At 36.0% G+C, this 19,277-nt stretch overlaps 1 protein-coding gene across 1 annotated transcript in view; it reads left to right on the forward strand.

Annotated features, from left to right (window-relative positions):
* Positions 1 to 18,879, forward strand: part of LOC129808813 (apolipophorins) — a 60,389-nt gene extending 41,510 nt beyond the window's left edge. Inside the window, exons 6-9 of the mRNA XM_055858712.1 lie at positions 10,487 to 10,766; positions 10,834 to 12,198; positions 17,554 to 18,030; positions 18,103 to 18,879. Coding sequence (XP_055714687.1) covers positions 10,487 to 10,766; positions 10,834 to 12,198; positions 17,554 to 18,030; positions 18,103 to 18,585 — 2,605 coding nt within the window. The 3' untranslated portion in view covers positions 18,586 to 18,879. The remainder of the gene's footprint in view (positions 1 to 10,486; positions 10,767 to 10,833; positions 12,199 to 17,553; positions 18,031 to 18,102) is intronic.
* The last annotated feature ends 398 nt before the right edge of the window (positions 18,880 to 19,277 follow it).

Raw genomic sequence — 19,277 nt, forward strand, 5'->3', positions numbered from 1 at the left:
GCTGACTAACAACTCTGTTAACAACTCTGGTTGGTCTCCTAACAAAAACGTCTCATTTTTTGTTCCTAAATGTTAGTTTAGCGTTCATGGTGGACACTAGTGGAACTAATAGCTAAATTTTTAGCTGTCGCTGTTAACAGTCTGTTACCAGAGTTGTTACCATTCTGTTAACACCAGTGTCACTTCCGTGTTAACAATAATTTTTCGGAATTGTTTTTTTACTTTTTTTTTTAAATAAATAAAACATTTCTTTTTAGTTAAATTACATTTTATTTCAAATAAACATTTGATGACAATCACAATATTTTAAATATTAAATAAGGCAGGATCTGTTGCACTTTTCCTCAAGCTCTCTGGGGCCGTATCCTCCACTTTGTGAGAGAAGATTTTACGCGAGCTTCTCTCCGTGACGTTTTCTCCTATTTTTCCCACCTGCCTGCTCTCCGTATCCACGAACATTGGAGAGAAGCAGGTGAGATTTTCGTGTGGAACTTTTTGTGGAAATCGTTTTTTGACATCCCGCGCGATGTTTTTGGTCACAAAAAAAACTGAATACTAAAGTAATTATAAATTAAATGAATGAATAAACTATTAAATAACATTGTTATAAGCTTCGATTTATTCATCGCGACTCCTCTTAACACTTAAATGACTGCACCGGAATTTTTGCCAAATTTCTCTTTTTAATATTTTACTACAGTAAAAAAAAAACTTTTAAAAAAACCCTTTGCATTTATACTAATTCAATTATAAATACGTATTTATACGTATATAGGTTTTCTCATTTTCTTGTGGTTTTGTATAAATTTTCTGAAAATTGTCAAATAATGCTAAAGTGAATTTCCAGAGATTTTTCTAACAAAAAGCCAATTGCCATTTAATTTTTCTTTTTTAAAGTAATTTGACAAGGATTATCTACAATATTTTCTCATTTTCTTGTATTTTTTTTTTGTGATTTTTCAAACCAATTTTCAAGCAACAAGGCATATTAAATGTTACGAAGGTCACGAGTTTTCGTCAAGGAAAGTTTTCTTAGTGGCTAATTAGGTATTGTTTTCGGATTTGACGAGTATTTTTGTAACGAGAACTTCAACAAATATTCATGATAGTTTCGCAATGTTTGATAATAATTTCGATTTTCCGCTATTTTAATGACGACGGTTTGATGTTTTTTTTTCGATTATTACAGAATTATTTCAGAATTCGGTTTTATCTCTATATAAGAACTATATATAAGAACTATAGTCAATTTGAGAAAAATAGAAAAATCGTTGAAAATTTGAAATTTATAAGATACTGATATAATACAATCACTCAAGAGTGAAATTCAAAATTGATATATGTTTTTCTCGGAAAATTCTAGACATTATCCGTTTTATTTTCTATTTTACATGGAGTATTTGAAGGAATTTTCTCGAATAAAAACTTTACTAACCTAAAGAAAAGAGTTTCAAATATTGTAATTAGTTTTTCAATAGAGAAGTAACAAAAAAGGATAATATAGATGCAAATTTCAAGAATCTCACTCAATATATTTTTTTCCTAATTTAAGGAGGAACACGTACATATAAAAAATCAAAAAATATTTGTTTAAAATATTTGTTTTGTTGACTCTTGAGATCTAACAATTTCAACTTACTAAAAAAGACCTTTTTCCTGATAAACTCCCTATAAATTATGCGATCTTTTTTCTCAAGTTTTAGTTAAAACAAAAATTAAGAGTTTTAAAGAGTTCACGACCAAGTAAACTGCTAAAAATCTTTTCAATTTCGTATTTATTAAGAATATAAATAGGTTATTCATAGATCTAATCATTAAATGGCCACAATCGTTTTCTTATTCACGAGAGTTGAAACAAAATAAAACTAAAATAATAAACAGTTTGGAAAATGATTGGTATCAAACTCAAAAAAATTAGACAAATAAAAACAGATAATAAAAAAAAAGTTCGAAATGCCTGCCCAGTTTATTAAGAAAAAAAACTTAATTGAAATTTATTATAAATATAATATACGGAAATTGTATTTATTATTTGAAATAATCATTTAAAAACCATTTAAAACTTTAAAAAACGCGATATATTGATTTATTTGCTTATTTTCTATATAAAATTAATCTAACTCTCACCGGTAATACCACTCGAGAATTCTCTCCGGTTTTTCATGAGAAAATTTCCAATCGAAAATTTCGTGGATACCAAATAGGCGAGTTCCACACGGAGAGTTGGCTTTTCCCACAAAATCAAACTCTCACATCTGGAGGATACGGCCCCTGGTGTTGCTTTGTCTCTTGCTTCTTGTCTCTTGGCTTTGGGATTATCTATCGGCTCTATTGGAATTTCCTCTGTGTTACTTCACCAAATCCGCTTTCGGCAATCTTGATTCATCTCCAGGATCATGTAATATAGAACAAAAAAAAGTGATTAGTCTAATTTTTGGTCATTTAATTAAAAATGCCTGAACGGAAGTTGAAGATCTTGAAAAAATATATGCCAGTAAGCGATATGAACACATTTTAGGAATTTGGGCAGATCTCTGGCCACAATGACGTTTCAAAAATGCATGAAAATTCCGAAAGCCGCGCACTCGTGGAACTTCTGGAAAATTTTTATATCTTTGGAAAAAATTCCTAGCCGGAGATAGAAAATCATGAATAAAGTATGTCAATGAGGGTTGTGGATTAGACATCCAAGTGATTCTGGTCGATCTCTGGCCAGCGTCATGGGAGAAAATGTGCAAATTCCGGAGTGCGGACACTTGCATGATTTTTTGAAAATTTTCTCGTTTTGGGCAGAAATTTTTGACCGGAAGTGGAAAGTCGTGGAAAGAGTAAACTAGTGAATACCTTGGATGGGAAATCCAAGTGATTTGGGCTGAATTTTGGCGAGCAGAAAGTGAAAAATATGTCAAAATCAACGAACTCGCGCATTCACACAATTTATGGAAAATTTTCTATTTTCGGGTGGAATTCTCTGGCCGGAAGTGGAAAATAGGGTAGAAGTGAGGGATCAGTGAGGGATATTGATGATGCATCTCAAGGATTCTGGTCAATTGCAGGTCAGCAGGACGTGAAAAATACGTTAAAATCGGGAGGTCGCGCATTTGCGTAATTTGTGGAAAATTTTCTATTTTTGGACAGAAATCTCTGGCCGGAAGTGGAAAATCGGGTAGAAGGTATATCAGTGAGGGCTATGGCAAAGAATTCTGGTCAATTACAGGCAAATAGGACGTGAAAAACACGTTAAAATATGGGAGGTCGCGCACTTGCATAATTTGTGGGAAATTTTTCATTTTTGGGCGAAAATCTCTGGTCGAAAGTGGAAAATTGGTATGGAAGTTCGTCAATGAGGGCTATGAATGCGATATTTAAGGCATTCTGGTGGATCTCAGACCAACAGGACGTGGAAAAGTGACAAATCTTAACAGCCATAAATATACGCAAATTTCAGGCAATCGAGAGAGATTTTTTTGAGGAAAATGAAGGAAAAACCATACATACTGTCTTAAACTTACCTCTAGAAGAAAATTTTTCCACTAACACGACAAAAAATTCAGTTTTAAGCATTTTCCGCGGTGGAAAATCTTCAGCTGTCATCCTAAAAAAGACGCGTTTTAGTTCTGAAATTCGCCGCTATGCTACTCGTGTGCTGTACCTTAAAAACATGCCAGCGTTGGTAACAATTTTAGGCCAATTCAGTGCTACTTTCCACTGGCCCAAAACTGTTACCAGCGCTGTTAACATTCTGGTACCCAGAGCTGTTGGTTGTTAACTTTGGTCAGCTGGGGTGTTTAATCATTCTCTTTTTCGCTGGGCACGAGTTTTCTCGCGTATTTGCGCGGAACATCAAGGGGGAGATATTAGCTTGGAAGTGGTGTACACTGAGGTGGAAGCAGGGTCATGACGTTTCCTAGATTTTTCATGTGTTTCTAGCAAAACTTTGGAATTCATTCGGTGTCTTCTGTCATTGTGGAATGAATTAGCAAAAAATACTTATAAAAAATAAAAGCCAATTTAATAACGAAGATGCAACCGAAAACCCCAAATTAGCAACCTACGTAGTTTTGGAGATATCTCGTGAAATGTGTACAAAAACAGGGAAAAAATTACACTAAAACTGGTCTCATTTTTTCAGAGAATGTAAACGCAAGTAAAAACTTGGAGTTCTTGGTCGGTTGAACTGATTTATTGCTAAAAACAAAATTGATAACCTTTTATACACAAATTTTGCTTACACTAACAATTTGATTATTGAGGAGAAATTGGAAATACTGGGAAAATTGTGGGGAAATCTTAGATATTGCCGGAATTTATACTATTTACATTCATATAAACTATCCGTTAATTAATACCGTCGTTGCGGGTGACTTTGCACTCTGCTGTTCGTGAGACTTTGAACAATTCTAGCACTTATTGATAGTCCTCGCCGATCCGGTCTACCTTGTCAAAGTATATGGGGATATTTTATGCACCAAGTAAGGTACAATGATCCCCAAAAGGATTCTTGTAGTTTCAGTAATAGTCAATGAAATCCTGGTATAGGTATTTTGTCAAAAAACGACTCCGCGAAAAAGTTATCTGAAGATGCAATTCCAAAATCGATTTCAGAGAAGTAAATTGCCCAAATCTATTCTAAATTTATCTGGCTAGAATAATCCACTTCGATTTTGTTCATTATTTTTAGTAAATTCCTTTTTTCACTATAGTCTTCCTAAGAACGCATGATTTATATTAAAAAATTGCATATAATGGACTTTCTAAAGCTTTATTATAGAAGTATTTGGCCAAAAATTATCCAATTTTGTGGGAACTTAAGATAAAATGACCGAGATCTACAAGATGGTGTGGTCGCCATCTTTATTTGACGATTCTGTCCGCCATTTTGAATAACTGTCAAAACAAAAATCTCATCCGATTGAGCTGAAATTTTAGTATGTTCTAGCTGATGTCAAGACCTTTTCAGAACATATATAAAATCCGACCTAGGTCAAGTGATTGTCTGGATATAGGGGCTCCAAGTTCAAAATTTTGACATTTTCATGAATATAGACCTACGGAGAGCTTCTTTTATCGAAACCATCACAAAAAAACGCAGTACTATCGTTAGGCGATGAGATCTAAATAACAAACAAAAAAAAGTAATGTTTTTCTTTATAACAGCATATTATTTGAAAATCTGAAAAAATTTTTTTTTCAAAGATGAAAAAATAAAAAAAAAATAAAAAATGACCTTTTCATTTATATTTTTAATTATGTAAGAGTAAATAAATATATAAAATAAAAGCCTCAACCATTTTTAATGGTTACTGAGACATTTCGTTTAGGTCTTAAAATTAAGGATTAGAAAATAAAGATCACCAAAATATGAATATTTCAAAATTTTAAACTTTGAACCTCTGTATCTAGGTAAATACTCGACGTAGACTGGAACATAGATACGTTCTGAAAAGGTCTTGACATCAGCTACAACATACTAAAATTTCAACCCAATCGGACCAGTTTTAGGGTTTGACAGTTATTCAAAATGGCGGACAGAAACGTCAAATCAAGATGGCGACCACGTCAACTTGTAGATCTCGTGCATCTTACCCTTAGATATGAAGATCTTCATTGTCGTTTATTACAGAAATTGTTGATTTTTTAGTATTTATTAAAAAGTGCAAAGTCAACCGAACCTTATCCCCAGTGCAAGCCTTTTTTCTTGATTTTTTTAAACATAGTAAAATTTTATAAAATTAATGTTAGTGGCACAAAATCCATTCATTAACAACTGAATACAAATAATTTTACTCAAAAACCCCCCTCCCTTCACTTTAACTATCCACTTTTAGAGGGTAAAGTTGAAAAACAGCGAAAAAACGTGCAAAGTCACCCGCAACGACGGTATCACAATTATATTTTGGTCTTATGCCTTATGCTTTATTTCTCGATCTTGCAATATAAATCTTATTACCACTAAATTTTATTATACTCTTAATACATATGATATTATATAGTATTACATTCCTACTATTATATGTTAATAATTCTAATATCTGTTCATCTACTGAACAGAGAAAATGTCATCCCCCTCTGGGTGGAAGTACACTGCGGAAGTGGAAGTCTCAAAAAATGAAATGATTTTTGCTTTTTTCAATTAATTACAGTAAGAAAGGTGCTAGTAAGCACGTTACGCAATTAAAGCTTTTTCTGGAAAACTAAATTTAGGGTGGAATAACCGGCTATCGCCATGTTTAGGAAAAAATTAAATTCATTTAATCATAACTTTTGAATCCTTGTTACAAGATAAGTCAAATTTGACACAAAGTTACTTAGATGTATTGGCTCTAGATACGTGAAAACAATAATCCTAGAACATAACGCTGGACTACTTAAAAAACTGATTTTTATTAATAATGCAAAAATAACCATTTCGTCGCCACTTTTTACCACTTTTCGCCAGTTTTGTAAAATTTGTAACCACTTCTCGCCACCCACTTGAAAAGAACCACACTCGGTTATTTTAGGCAATGCTATGAAAAGAATACATTCACCATTTCTCTTTCCCTGTGATCACTTTATTATTACTCTCTTTAAATGATTTTTCTTCACTTTTATTTGAGAAATCAAATTATGGGGCTTTTGCAGAAAGTAAACAATGCAGATTTGACAACTGAGAATGTACGAAGTGAAGTTAGCGTCGCCTATTGAAAAGAGATGGCGACAGGTGGTAAAATCAATTCCAGAATATTGCCACTTCTCGCCATGCCTCATTTTTATACAAAAATAATATAAAATGAAATATTAATTGACTAAATACAAATTTTATGTATTCCACAAGTGTAATTATATATTCAATAGACAAATTATTTACCCAAATAGGTATTTTTGGCCTGATGAAAATTTGACGACACTTAGTACATTTGGTAAGAGATGTTGGATTCGATGCACTTGCTTAAAATATTGCTCTAAAAAGTGATCAAAATCGTGAATCCAAAACGAATAATTATTATTTTTCGATTCTATGCGTAGAAGCAGAAACAATACAAAAAAATTGCGACTCATTTATTTCATAAATTGCGAAAAATAGCGATTTTAATGTAAGTGGCGAGAAGTGGGGCACTGGCGAGAACTGGTGATTCCACCCTATGTCGTTTTTCGATCGCAATTATCGTCAATTCCTCATTAAAATCCTCGTTAAAAAAAATTCAAATATCGTTTAACTACTGCCCTCGGTTGCAATGGAGGAAACTTAATTGAATGTCTTCCAAAAATTTATATTTAAAATTACGATTTTCAGTCGAAAAGTATTCGAGTGTAATAAGTGCAATAACCCACTCGGCAATTCTGCAGAATTCCACAGAAATTCGTCAGATTTGAAAATTAAAACTGCCGAAAATTCTGCAGAAATTTCTGTAGAACTTCTACAGAAAATTTTATGAATTTTCGGCACTTTTCTCAAAATGTCGTTCTGTCAAAATGGACTTGGAATATTTTCTCTGAAATTATTTATCAACTTGGTAGAATTTATAATCACGATTTTCATAATATATTTTACATATATAAATACTGCGAGTGTATTCTGTCTATAGAGAAGGATTAAATAGCAGTATTAAACATAATCCCGACCGAAAATTCTGCATTTTTTAATAATTGTACAAGAATTTTCTTGAGAACAGAAAAAAAAATGTACGATGTGATTTTCAGCTGAGGCCTTTAAAATTATTTATTATTTATGAAAAAAATTATTCTTTTCATTTCATTAAATATATTTTCGTCAATTTTTTCCAATAAAATGTATAGATTTTAAGTAACCGTCTCTGAAGTAGCCATTAGGTAACGGGTGTGAGACTTCGCTATTATTGGGGAAATTATTTTGATATTAATAATATATGGCAAAAACAAACGAGCAGTGAAAAATTCAAAATGGGCAGTAAAAAATTAAAAATGAGCAGTAAAATATCTGATTATGGTCAGTAAAAAACTTAAATCTTTACAAAAATGGGTCTATTTTATATATTTAACATTTAAAATAGTTCCATATAGAATGAAAAGTCCTTTATTTTCCCTTTGCCAAAATTTGGACGATAATATCACTGTTTCAAATTTTTTTGTTACTGATCAATTTTAACTTTTTACTGCTTATTTATTCAGTGCCATAATATATTGGTTTAAATGCAAGAATTCAATGTGTTCCACGGTTCGGCACACGTTTTGATGAGGATTCTCCTGTTATCTTGGCATCTAAATCACCCTACAAGGGTTCATTGAAGCATCTTTGTCATCCTTACACTGTGTACTGTGTATTCACATGATACAACTTCTAAAATTGTTAAATTTAATGAAACTTTCACTGGTAATTGTTCTATCACAACAAAAAACATCTAATAATGGCCTTGAATATGACAGCTAAGTGCGCTTAGCGCAATTTTCCATGAAAAAAAAAGTGTGACGATCCGAGGAACAAGTGAAGCTGAACGTATTTCGTCGGTTCCGAATAAGACTATTGTAAGTCTAAAATGCGACTTTTCAGGAGAGAGGTTTAAAGTTTGACAGCTAAAATTTGTTTTTATTAATTTCACTGGAATTAATATATTTTTAGCTTTCGAAACTATTGTATCACACTTACGCATTGAATATCTTCTGGTTAACGCGACTTTTAAGTTATTTACAGTAAAATTATGAACTAAGAACTCGATAATCGGGCAGGCTGATTTTCAGTTTTTTTCTTGTAACTTTTCCAGGAATATCTTGATCAATATAAAATTTTGTAGGGATGTAGATCTAATGTTTCTGCATCCAATGATCCAATGATCCAATCCATCTTTTTATACTACTGTAAGTAGACTTACAATAGTCTTCTTCGGAACCGACGATTTGTTCGCAAAAAATAATTTATTTTCATTTATTTCTTGTTGAAACAATTTAAAAAAAAAAGTGCATCGATCGATTTCTGCGAGGCTCGTATTTTTTCGCGCGATGCGAATTTTTTCGCGGATTTCCGCGTGGCGCGTATATTTTCGCGGATATTAACAGATTTCCGCGGGGCCCGTAATTTGCCACGGATTTCCGCGGGGCGTGTATTTTTTCTCTGTGCGTCTATTTTTTCGTGCGATGCGAATTTTTTCGCGGATTTTCGCGTGACGTAGGGGAAAGTACTCTCCCTTCGAACGTTCATGCCTTCGAATAATGTGAATTTTTGTTACGTTTCCTAAGAGATTTCCATAAAATTGTCACATAATTATCAGTAATAGATGACAAGCTAACTAATAGTTCATAGAAATATGTAAGTGTCTTAGGAAAAATAAAAGAAAATTCACATTATTCGAAGGCATGAACGTTCGAAGGGAGAGTACTTCCCCCTTATTTTTTCGCGACGCGTCTATTTTTTCACGCGAAGCGAATTTTTTCGCGGTTTTTCGCAGATTTTCGCGAATTTCCGCGGTGCGCGTATATTTTCGCGAGGCGTGAATTTTTTCGAGGATTCGAGGCGCGTATTTTTGACGCGGTATATTCACGAATTTGCGCAGAGCGCGATTTTTATCGGTGCACATGTTTTGTCGCATAACGCGAAATTTTTCACAGGGTTTTCGAGGAGCGCGTATTTTTTTACGGATTGCGCGGAGCGCGAATTTTCTCGAGGATTTTTGCGGGGCGCGGTTTTTTTCACGAATTCTCGCAGGGCGCGTATTTTCGCGCAACGTGTATTTTCTCGCGGATTTACGCGGACTGTGTAGTTTTTCGCAGAACGCGAATCTTTTCACGGATTTGCGCGAGGCGCGTATAATCTATTGATTGTTTTTCCAAAAATAATGCTGATCTCAGACCGGTCTCAAGACTGTCTCAAGCCTTTCTCATGCCGATCTGTCGATCTCTTTGCAAAATAGTACCGTTCTGCCGATTTTTAACTCTAGATCATCATTATGTTGCCGATTGTCGGTCCCGGTTCACTCTGTGAGAGCCACTTAAAGTCCTCATTGGCCCTAATTTGAGGCCAAGCTTGAGGACAAGTTGCTTGGGACCAGTACCCCATCGTTTGGAGTCCTTTTGAGGACTCCATGACCTTCCGTCTGAGAGCGGTATCATTCCTTTTTCATCCCCCCTGATTCCCAGAGCCTCTGCCAGAGTCCATTCGCAGTCTTGCTTCCAAGACCTAGCTCGAATTCGCCGTTTCGTACGCTTTACGTCTTAATCATTACAATTATTGCAATAATTGCAATAATTATAGCAATATTCTCAATAATTGTTTTAAATATGCAATTTCAAATTTGTGATTCTCAGAGCCTTTGCTAGGGTCCACGGACTCGTTCTTCCTAGATTAATAGTTCGAATCGGCTGCCTCGTTTGTTTTTTTGTCAAGGGGCTAGGCTAGACTAGCTCGAATCACCTGTCTCGTACGCTCAGTCTTAATCATTACAATTATTGCAATAATGCCAATAATTATAGCAAATATTCTCAATAATTATTTTAAATGTGCAATTTTAATTTTTTATTTATGGTTTTTTCATAGGGTTCGCTTTGTTGGTGTTGTTAGTAAGGCTTTTGAGGACATTAGTCAGGTTGCTGTGCAGAATTTGCAGAAAATTAGTGAAATTGTTATGCAATTCTACCACAGTATGATGGATATTTTCAATGCACGCATTCTACCAAGTCTGACAGATTGGTATGGTGCTGTTGAAGGTATTCTCCAGACAGTCTATGTCGATACATTGAATTTGATCTCAGGAACAATGGAGAGAGTATCGAAGGCTCTCAAGGACTATGAAGAAGATTTCAATAAACTCGCTAAGGTTAGAGTTTTTTTGTTTTTTTGTTGGTTTTTTTTTTAAAGCAAATTTTGTGGTATTTGTGTTGTAGGTATCATCGGAGACTGTTGGAAAATTTGCCAGAGGTCTTACGGAATTTTTGGGAAGTGTCCGGAAGGAATTGCATGATATTCAAAAGTTAGTGTTGGATTATTTGACATCAATGCCGGGAATTGATGTTTTGAGAGATAAATACAATGAATTATTTGCACAATACAATATACCAGAACATGCTATAAGTCTCCTAAGAGAATTCAATACAGTTATAAAGGATACTGTACCATCGCAGGAGATAAGGGACTTTGTTGAGAGTATTGTTGTGTATATTGAGGCTAAATTGGAGAAGAAGGATATCAATGATTTGGACTATCTCAAACAGATCTATGTTAAAGGTATGGCAGCTGTTAAGGCTGTTATACAGATTGTTAGGAGTCAACCGAGTGATGTTACAAGTAGCCTCAATGTAGCACCAGGTGGTGTACCATTGCCATTTTCCCTAGATATCCTACGTCGTATACCGTATATCTCATCTGTACGACTATCACCGCTAAATTATCTCAGAAATGAACGTTTCTGGACCGTTAGAGATCTCCTGACATCCCTCACGCCAAATGGTCGTCTCAATCTCAATATCTTCCCACCATTCCCATTGGTCAGCCATATTGTCGATGGAGAGCACGTATTCACATTCGATGGACGTCATTTCACCTTCCCCGGAGACTGTAGCTATGTCCTAACCAGGGATTTCCTCCATGGTAACTTCAGTGTTGTAGCTCATCTCACGAAAGGTCGTATGACATCACTAAGTCTCTTCGAAGGATCAAATGTAGCACAAATTGATATCGGTGGCAGTGTCAAGGTCAATGACAAAGTCATCGATCTACCAGTTCATCAGGAAAATCTCCATATCTGGCGTCGCTACTACACCGTAACACTCCTCAGTCGATCAGGTATTGAGGTTATGTGTACAACAGATCTTGTTATCTGTCATGTAACAGTTAGTGGATTCTATCGTGGACGACTTCGTGGTATCCTTGGCAATGGCAATGGTGAACCACAGGATGACTTCCAGCTGCCATCTGGTGGATCAACAGCAAATTATGCAGAATTTGGTATGGCCTATGGTCTAGGTACATGTCCAACTGTACCACAAACACACACCCATCATGGACACGATGCTCAACTAGCTGAACCATGTGCCAGTCTCTTTGCCAGTGATCCAACACTTAGACTAGCCTTCCTGGTCAATGATCCACACAATTATCGGGAAGCATGTCAGCATGCTGTTACAACGCCCGGTGCCAATAAACTCAAAGTAGCCTGCAATATTGTAAGGGCATACGTTAGTGCTGCCCGAATGGATGGTATTCCAGTTAGTGTACCGGATAGGTGTCTCACATGCACGGAGAATCGAAAGGTAAGGACATTTGGTTAGGGCACAAGTTTGATCATGAAACAGTTTGAACAATTCCGGACCTGTAGAAGTGGTCCTTGACCCTGGCTACCTGGCTACTTTGGCTACCTTGGCTACCCCGTCCACCTCGGCCAGTGTATCAAAACACTTTTTAGCTTATTCTTCTTTGAATATACGGTAATCCTTTGTCGTGGGACATTCCTACAGAAGATTCCGGACTTTAGAAGTGGTCCTTGACCCTGGCTACCTGGCTACCTAGATACCCTGGCTACCTTGGCTACCTCGGCTACTGTATCAATACTCTTTTTAGCTTCTTTTTCTGCTTTGAACATGCAGCGCTACTTAGTCGCAGGACATTTCTACAGCAGATTCCGGATCTGTAGAAGTGGTCCTTGACCCCGGGCTACCTGGCTACCTAGATACCCTGGCTACCTTGGCTACCTCGGCTACTGTATCAATACTCTTTTTAGCTTCTTTTTCTTCGTTGAACATGAAGCGCTCCTTAGTCACAGGACATTCCTACAGAAGATTCCGGATCTGTAGAAGTGGTCCTTGACCCTGGCTACCTGGCTACCTAGATACCCTGGCTACCTTGGCTACCTCGGCTACTGTATCAATACTCTTTTTAGCTTCTTTTTCTGCTTTTAACATGCAGCGCTACTTAGTCGCAGGTCATTTCTACAGCAGATTCCGGATCTGTAGAAGTGGTCCTTGACCCCGGGCTACCTGGCTACCCTGGCCTACCTCGGCTAATGTATCAAAACTGTTTTTAGCTTCTTTTTCTGCTTTGAACATGCAGCGCTACTTAGTCGCAGGACATTCCTACAGAAGATTCTGGACTCATAGAAGCTGTCCTTGACCCCGGACTACCTGGCTACCCTGGCTACCTTGGCTACCTCGGCCACTTCGGCCACTGCACAGTGTGTCGAATCGCCAAAATGGCGGCCACCAAAATTATAAGGGATAGAGTTAGCGTCTTTGGGTCTTCGGGAGCCCCCCCATAAGTGGACCCAAGGATTCAAAATATGATGTCCGTTTTTCCCACCCCCTCCCCTACCCCTCCAAAAACATGTTTTTGTTTTTTGGATAACTCGAAAACGCGTAATCCGATCATTTTCATTTTTGGATATGTTTTTTGGAGAATACCCAGGCGGACATTTCGTCCATACATACCCATGACCTTGAGGCTTGACTTCTTTAAGCTTTCCAAGGTCAAAGTATAAATATACGACTTTATAGGAAATAGAGCCCTGCATAGGTCGGGTTTTTGGGTTTTTTTCAACCCATATCCACAATGGATTTAACCCGTACCCGGACCCGACCCGCAAGAAATGTATAAATTTACCCGTCTCGAACGGTATTAACCCGAAAATTATTAACCTAATCAAAATCCTCGCACTCCATTTAAATAAAGGTATAATTGAATTAAAGTGATCAATTTAAGTAATTCTGGAACTATTAATAATTTAATTACAAATTTCGTAGTGTGATAATTTCTTGAACATACAGTGGGTGTCAATAGTTTGTTGCCTAATGCATGTTTGAGAAATCAATTGAAAAAAATTATAGAAAAAATTACTTTTACAAATTTTTCTTTTTGCAGATGAGTTCCCTGTAATCCGTAGATATTATTTATATTTTTCAAAAACAATAATTAATTTTATTTCATATCAAAAATAATTGTTTTCCAAAAGTTGGTCATTTTTGAAAAATCAAAAGTTTGTTGCCTCATTTAAAAAACTAATTTGAAATGATCAAAACATGCAACCAACTTAATGTAAACCGGTTACATTTTGAACTTATGTCATTTGAGAGTCAAATGGTGGGTTTGTACATTTTTAAAGTTGTCAATGGTAAATATATGTATATAAAAGTGATTATAGAAAACAAGAAATAATCTGTTTTTTTTTGATAATTTATAATTTAGGTTAAAAATGGCAAATTACAAAAAGTTAAAAGGTGGGAAATCGTCCAGAGATACTGCCGGAATGAATCTGCATCGTTAATTGCCAAATTTAATGGAAAATTACGAAAGGTTAGACATAAAATATTCAAATATTATATTAATGAGGTACGAGTACATCTGAAAAACGTTACTGGCAGACCTAGGATATCGACTCAGAGGGGTGACAACAGCATTGTAAGCATCTCTGATAGTGACCCAAATGATGTCTGCTTCATAAATTAAAAGTTAGTTGGTTACTGAAGGAACACAGGTCCCTACAGTTACAAAAACCAGCACATTTTGAAAGAAAATGGTAAGAATGTTTGGGTGGCTCTCAATATTCCATTGGCTAGCTAGTTTAATCTGGATAAAATATTGTAGTTCTACTTGCTTAACATGTTTCAAGTAAATTTACAACTTTTTATTCAGATTGGTCTTGCTTACCAATGGAATATTGAGAACAACCCAAACATTCTTACCATTTTCTTTCAATATGAGCTCGTTTTTGTAACTGTAGGGACCTGTGTTCCTTCAGTAACCAACTATGTTTTAATTTATGAAGCAGACATCATTGGGTCACTATCAGAGATACTTACAATGCTGCTATCAACCCTCTGAGTCGATACCCTAGGTCTGGCAGTAGCGTTTTTCAGATGTACTCGTACCTCATTACTATAATATTTGAATATTTTATGTATAACCTTTAGTGATTTTCTATAAAATTTGGCAATTAACGACGCAGATTCATTCCGGCAGTATCTCTGGATGATTTCCCACCTTTTAACTCCGTCTAACATGCCATTTTAACCTAATTTATGAATTATCAAAAAACAGATTATTTCTTGTTATTTATTATCACTTTTAAACACATTTATTTATCATATACAACTTTAAAAATGTCCAAATGCACCATTGGCCTCTCAAATGACACTAACTCAAAATATGGTCGGTTTATTTTAAGTTTGTTGCATGTTTTTGACCCTTTTGAGTAACTTTTCAAATGAGGCAACAAACTTTTGATTTTTCAAAAATGACCAACTTTTGTAAAACAATAATTTTTTATATGAAATAAAATGCAATAATTTTTTCGAAATATATAAATAAGATCTACGGATAACAGGCTACTAATTTGCAAAAAGAAAAATTTTAAAAAGTAATTTTTTCTATCATTTTTTGCACCTGGTTTCCCGAACATACATGAGGCAACAAATTTTTGACACCCACTGTAACTTTCATTTTTTCGGCGATTGATCCGCCAAGTTTGTTTTTTAATCACAGTAACAAATATACAATAATTTTAGAACGGTAAATTTGCAATTTATCATCTCGAAATTATTATTAATTTTTCAATAATATATCAAGCTTGAACAAAATTCTGTTAGATTGATGAATAATTTTCAGCTTAGATTTACCTTATTCACTTGGTAAAGCAACTTACTTGAAAAAAAGTTTAAAAACATTTTTGTTAAGCGGAATCACAGGAAAAATTTAATCATTAGAAAGCTTGGGATCGTACAAAACATGGGCACTTTCTCCTAACCTTAATATTTTGCGGTGTTTTTGAATTTTATATTATTTCGAAAAAAAAAGTAAGATTTCGAAAAGAATCCTAGCCCGAAATAGAGAATGCCGTATGACGTCTCGAGATTCGTTTCTTAATTACCATTTATGACAAAAATTAAAGTTGCATATCTCGGGAACGTATAAAGGTTTTTCTATACTTATTTTAGGAAAACTTGAGCTTAAAATCACGCACAGCTCAATCGTAAAACGGTAAAAGCGCTTAAAAAAAACGCACATCGCAATCATAAAACGATTAAAATTGCGCTTAAAAAAGCGCATTCTTAACCGTTTTACAACTGAACTGTGCGTGTTTTTAAGCGTAATCTCAACTGTTTTATGATTATGCTGTGCGTTATTTTAAGCGCAATCTTAAATGTTTTATCCTTAATCTATGCGTGTTTTTAGCACAATTTTAATTATAGTGTGATTGAGCTGTGTGTGTTTTCAGAGTAATCTTAAACGTTTTATACTTCATCTGTGCGTATTTTGACCACAATTTTAATGAAATTAATTTAATTTTAATGACATAACATGCTGAATTTGATCGAAAATGTGAATATAGATCAATTTGGATAGCCAGATATTCGTGAATATCTCTCTCGGAAGGTCACTGGAAAGAATACCCTTATTAGAGTCTCAATAAGGTAAAGTTGTACTGAACCCTTGGGTTAGATCGACTGTAACATCGACTACGAAGACCCGTTCGGTTGCCCCATTCGGAGAAGGGAGAAGGTTTACTCTTTACTGAGCACTAGCCCAGTAAAGGATCTTATCAGGTGTCCACACAGTCGAGTCCCGTCCCTTGGGACACCCTTTTCGATAGAGATGAACCTACATCAGTGTATGGGATTCTGAGCTTTAAATCCCGACGCAGATGGAGTATCCTTCCATCAAAAAGGGTCTTTGTAAGAAATCTTGTAGGCAGACGATCGATCGAGAGAATGGGAAGCTGTAGAGGGTGCATTATCCGATGCGGCAACCTTAGTACGCTAGGTAGGGATTCCAGGAAAATCTTGGTAGGGCATACAAAGCAATCTGCAAGGAAATGCAGATGGTTTCGTTGGGTCAGGAGGCCACTTTCTACAAATTCCGGTTGATTTCGAACCAGGGGATCATGGCTACGTTGCGTCATTTAGTTCAGAAACAGTCGAAATCGTCGGAATGGTCGGAATAGTCCTTTCCTTTGACTTTTTCAAGGATCAAGGACACGAGAGTTGAGTAGACTCAATCGTCAAGGTTTCGTTAGGTCAAGGCGCGACATCCTACAAATTCCGGTTGATTTCGGACCAGGGCATCATGGCTACGTTGCGTCATTTAGTTCAGAAACAGTCGGAATCGTCGGAATAGTTCATTCCTTTGATTTTTTTTAAGGATCAAGGACACGAGAGTTGAGTAGATTCAATCGTCAAGGTTTCGTTGGGTCAAGGCGCGACTTCCTACAAATTCCGGTTGATTTCGAACCAGGGGATCATGACTACGTTGCGTCATTTAGTTCAGAAACAGTCGGAATCGTCGGAATAGTTCATTCCTTTGATTTTTTTTAAGGATCAAGGACACGAGAGTTGAGTAGACTCAATCGTCAAGGTTTCGTTAGGTCAAGGCGCGACATCCTACAAATTCTGGTTGATTTCGAACTAGGGGATCATGGCTACGTTGCGTCATTTAGTTCAGAAACAGTCGGAATCGTCGGAATAGTTCATTCCTTTGATTTTTTTTAAGGATCAAGGACACGAGAGTTGAGTAGACTCAATCGTCAAGGTTTCGTTAGGTCAAGGCGCGACATCCTACAAATTCTGGTTGATTTCGAACTAGGGCATTGCTCCAAATTCAATATTTTTTGTAATTTTCAGGTTGGTCAGCAGTTCACCACGAAGGCACCTACGAAACAGGCTGATGTTGTATTTGTTGTTGATACGAGTGTTCCTCAACTCTTGACCGATTTCACGCATCAATTGACCCAAGAACTGAGACGTGAACTCAAGGCATTCGATATGGCTGATGTCAATGTTGCTGTTATTGGTTTTGAACGACACCAACGATATCCCAGTCACTTTACACATGGCGGAAAACTGGATATTCATGGAAAAATTGGAGCAAGAGATGATTCAGCTGCACCTAAATGTGATTTACATTTGAAAACTGGATTTGAACGGATTGATGATGTTATTGAACAATGGGTTAATACAACGGAAAATCTAATGGATGATCTTGGATTGTCAGCTGATGCACGTGCCTTCCAGGAAGCCATGGCCTATCCATTCCGTGCTAAAGCCACCAAAATCATCTTTGCCGTTCGTTCTGATCCATTGACACATTCGAAAAATCCTGTAAGTTTTTTGGTTTGTTAATTAAGATGTTTAGTTCGGAATCTAACGTAAAATTTCCGTTTTTTTTTGCAGAGCAAAACCCTAACGGCGACCTATGCAAATTCTCAGGTGAAAAAACGCGGAATACAACTACATCTTCTATCACCTGTGGCTGATTTTGCAATTTCCGGAAAGGATGTACGTGGTGCTGTTGCCAAGGATATCGTTGGTTTTAGCAGTCGAACCGTTATCCAAGTGTCAGATGCGAAAAAACGGGCAAATCCAGGTCAAACATCATGGCGAAAATCGGTTAAATATACCGATGATCTTGGTATTGAACTGGTACAGGATGCCGATGGTTTTGTCTTTATCCTTCAAAACTATCAAGGTGCCCCGGTAAAGGCACGTAAACAATTTGTCGGAGCCGTTGCTACGGCCGTTGCTGATCATGCTGCCAGGCTGGAGACACACCTTGAGTGCGAATGTGAGGTTATGTATGGTCTACATCCAGAAGAGAAGTGTACTGTGAGCGAAGTGAAGATGCTCAAGCAGGTTCAGAGGCTACACAAGGGCTAGAAAGTCTCCCAAAATCCCCATTTACCTCCTAATTTACCCTACTCTACCGTACGCTTACTGTACCCTACCGTACCCTTACCCTACTCCAAACCTAAATGTCTTCAAACTTCAGTCTCTCTCTCTCTCTGTATTTAATCTCTCTATTTTCTCTAATAATTTTTTCTTTCTTTGCAAATAAAGACAAAAAAAAACAACAAAAACCAATTGTACAATAAACAATAAACACAAAAATTAAAAAAAAAAACAAAAATAAATAAAAAAAAGGAATGAGAAATTAGAAAAAAATATCGAAAATTATCTGGTTTTTCTTTTATTTCTCTGGTCCATTAGGTGACATTTTTAACAGTGTCATGTCGTCCGATCAGGCTCAAACTTGGCCAAAGTGTGTTTTTTGCCACTTCTGCTCTTTTGGACCTCAATTAGCTGCCGAACTAAGAAAGATATCGACTTGTGGTTTTCGCCAAAGCAGACCTAAGCTAAAAGAGAAGCCGAAGAGAAATTGGTGATGTCTGTTGGAATTCTTCGAAATGCCCAAAGGGGTTACTCAAGTATGGAATACCGACACATTTTTCTGCTAGAATCCATGGAATCAATTGGAATCACTGGAATCAAATGGAATAACAGAATACCATATTTACGATTGCTATCATTTTGACAATATAATCCATGAAATTTAAGAAGTATTCCTGAAA

Source organism: Phlebotomus papatasi, chromosome 5 (assembly GCF_024763615.1).
Source record: "Phlebotomus papatasi isolate M1 chromosome 5, Ppap_2.1, whole genome shotgun sequence".
NCBI lineage: Eukaryota > Metazoa > Arthropoda > Insecta > Diptera > Psychodidae > Phlebotomus > Phlebotomus papatasi.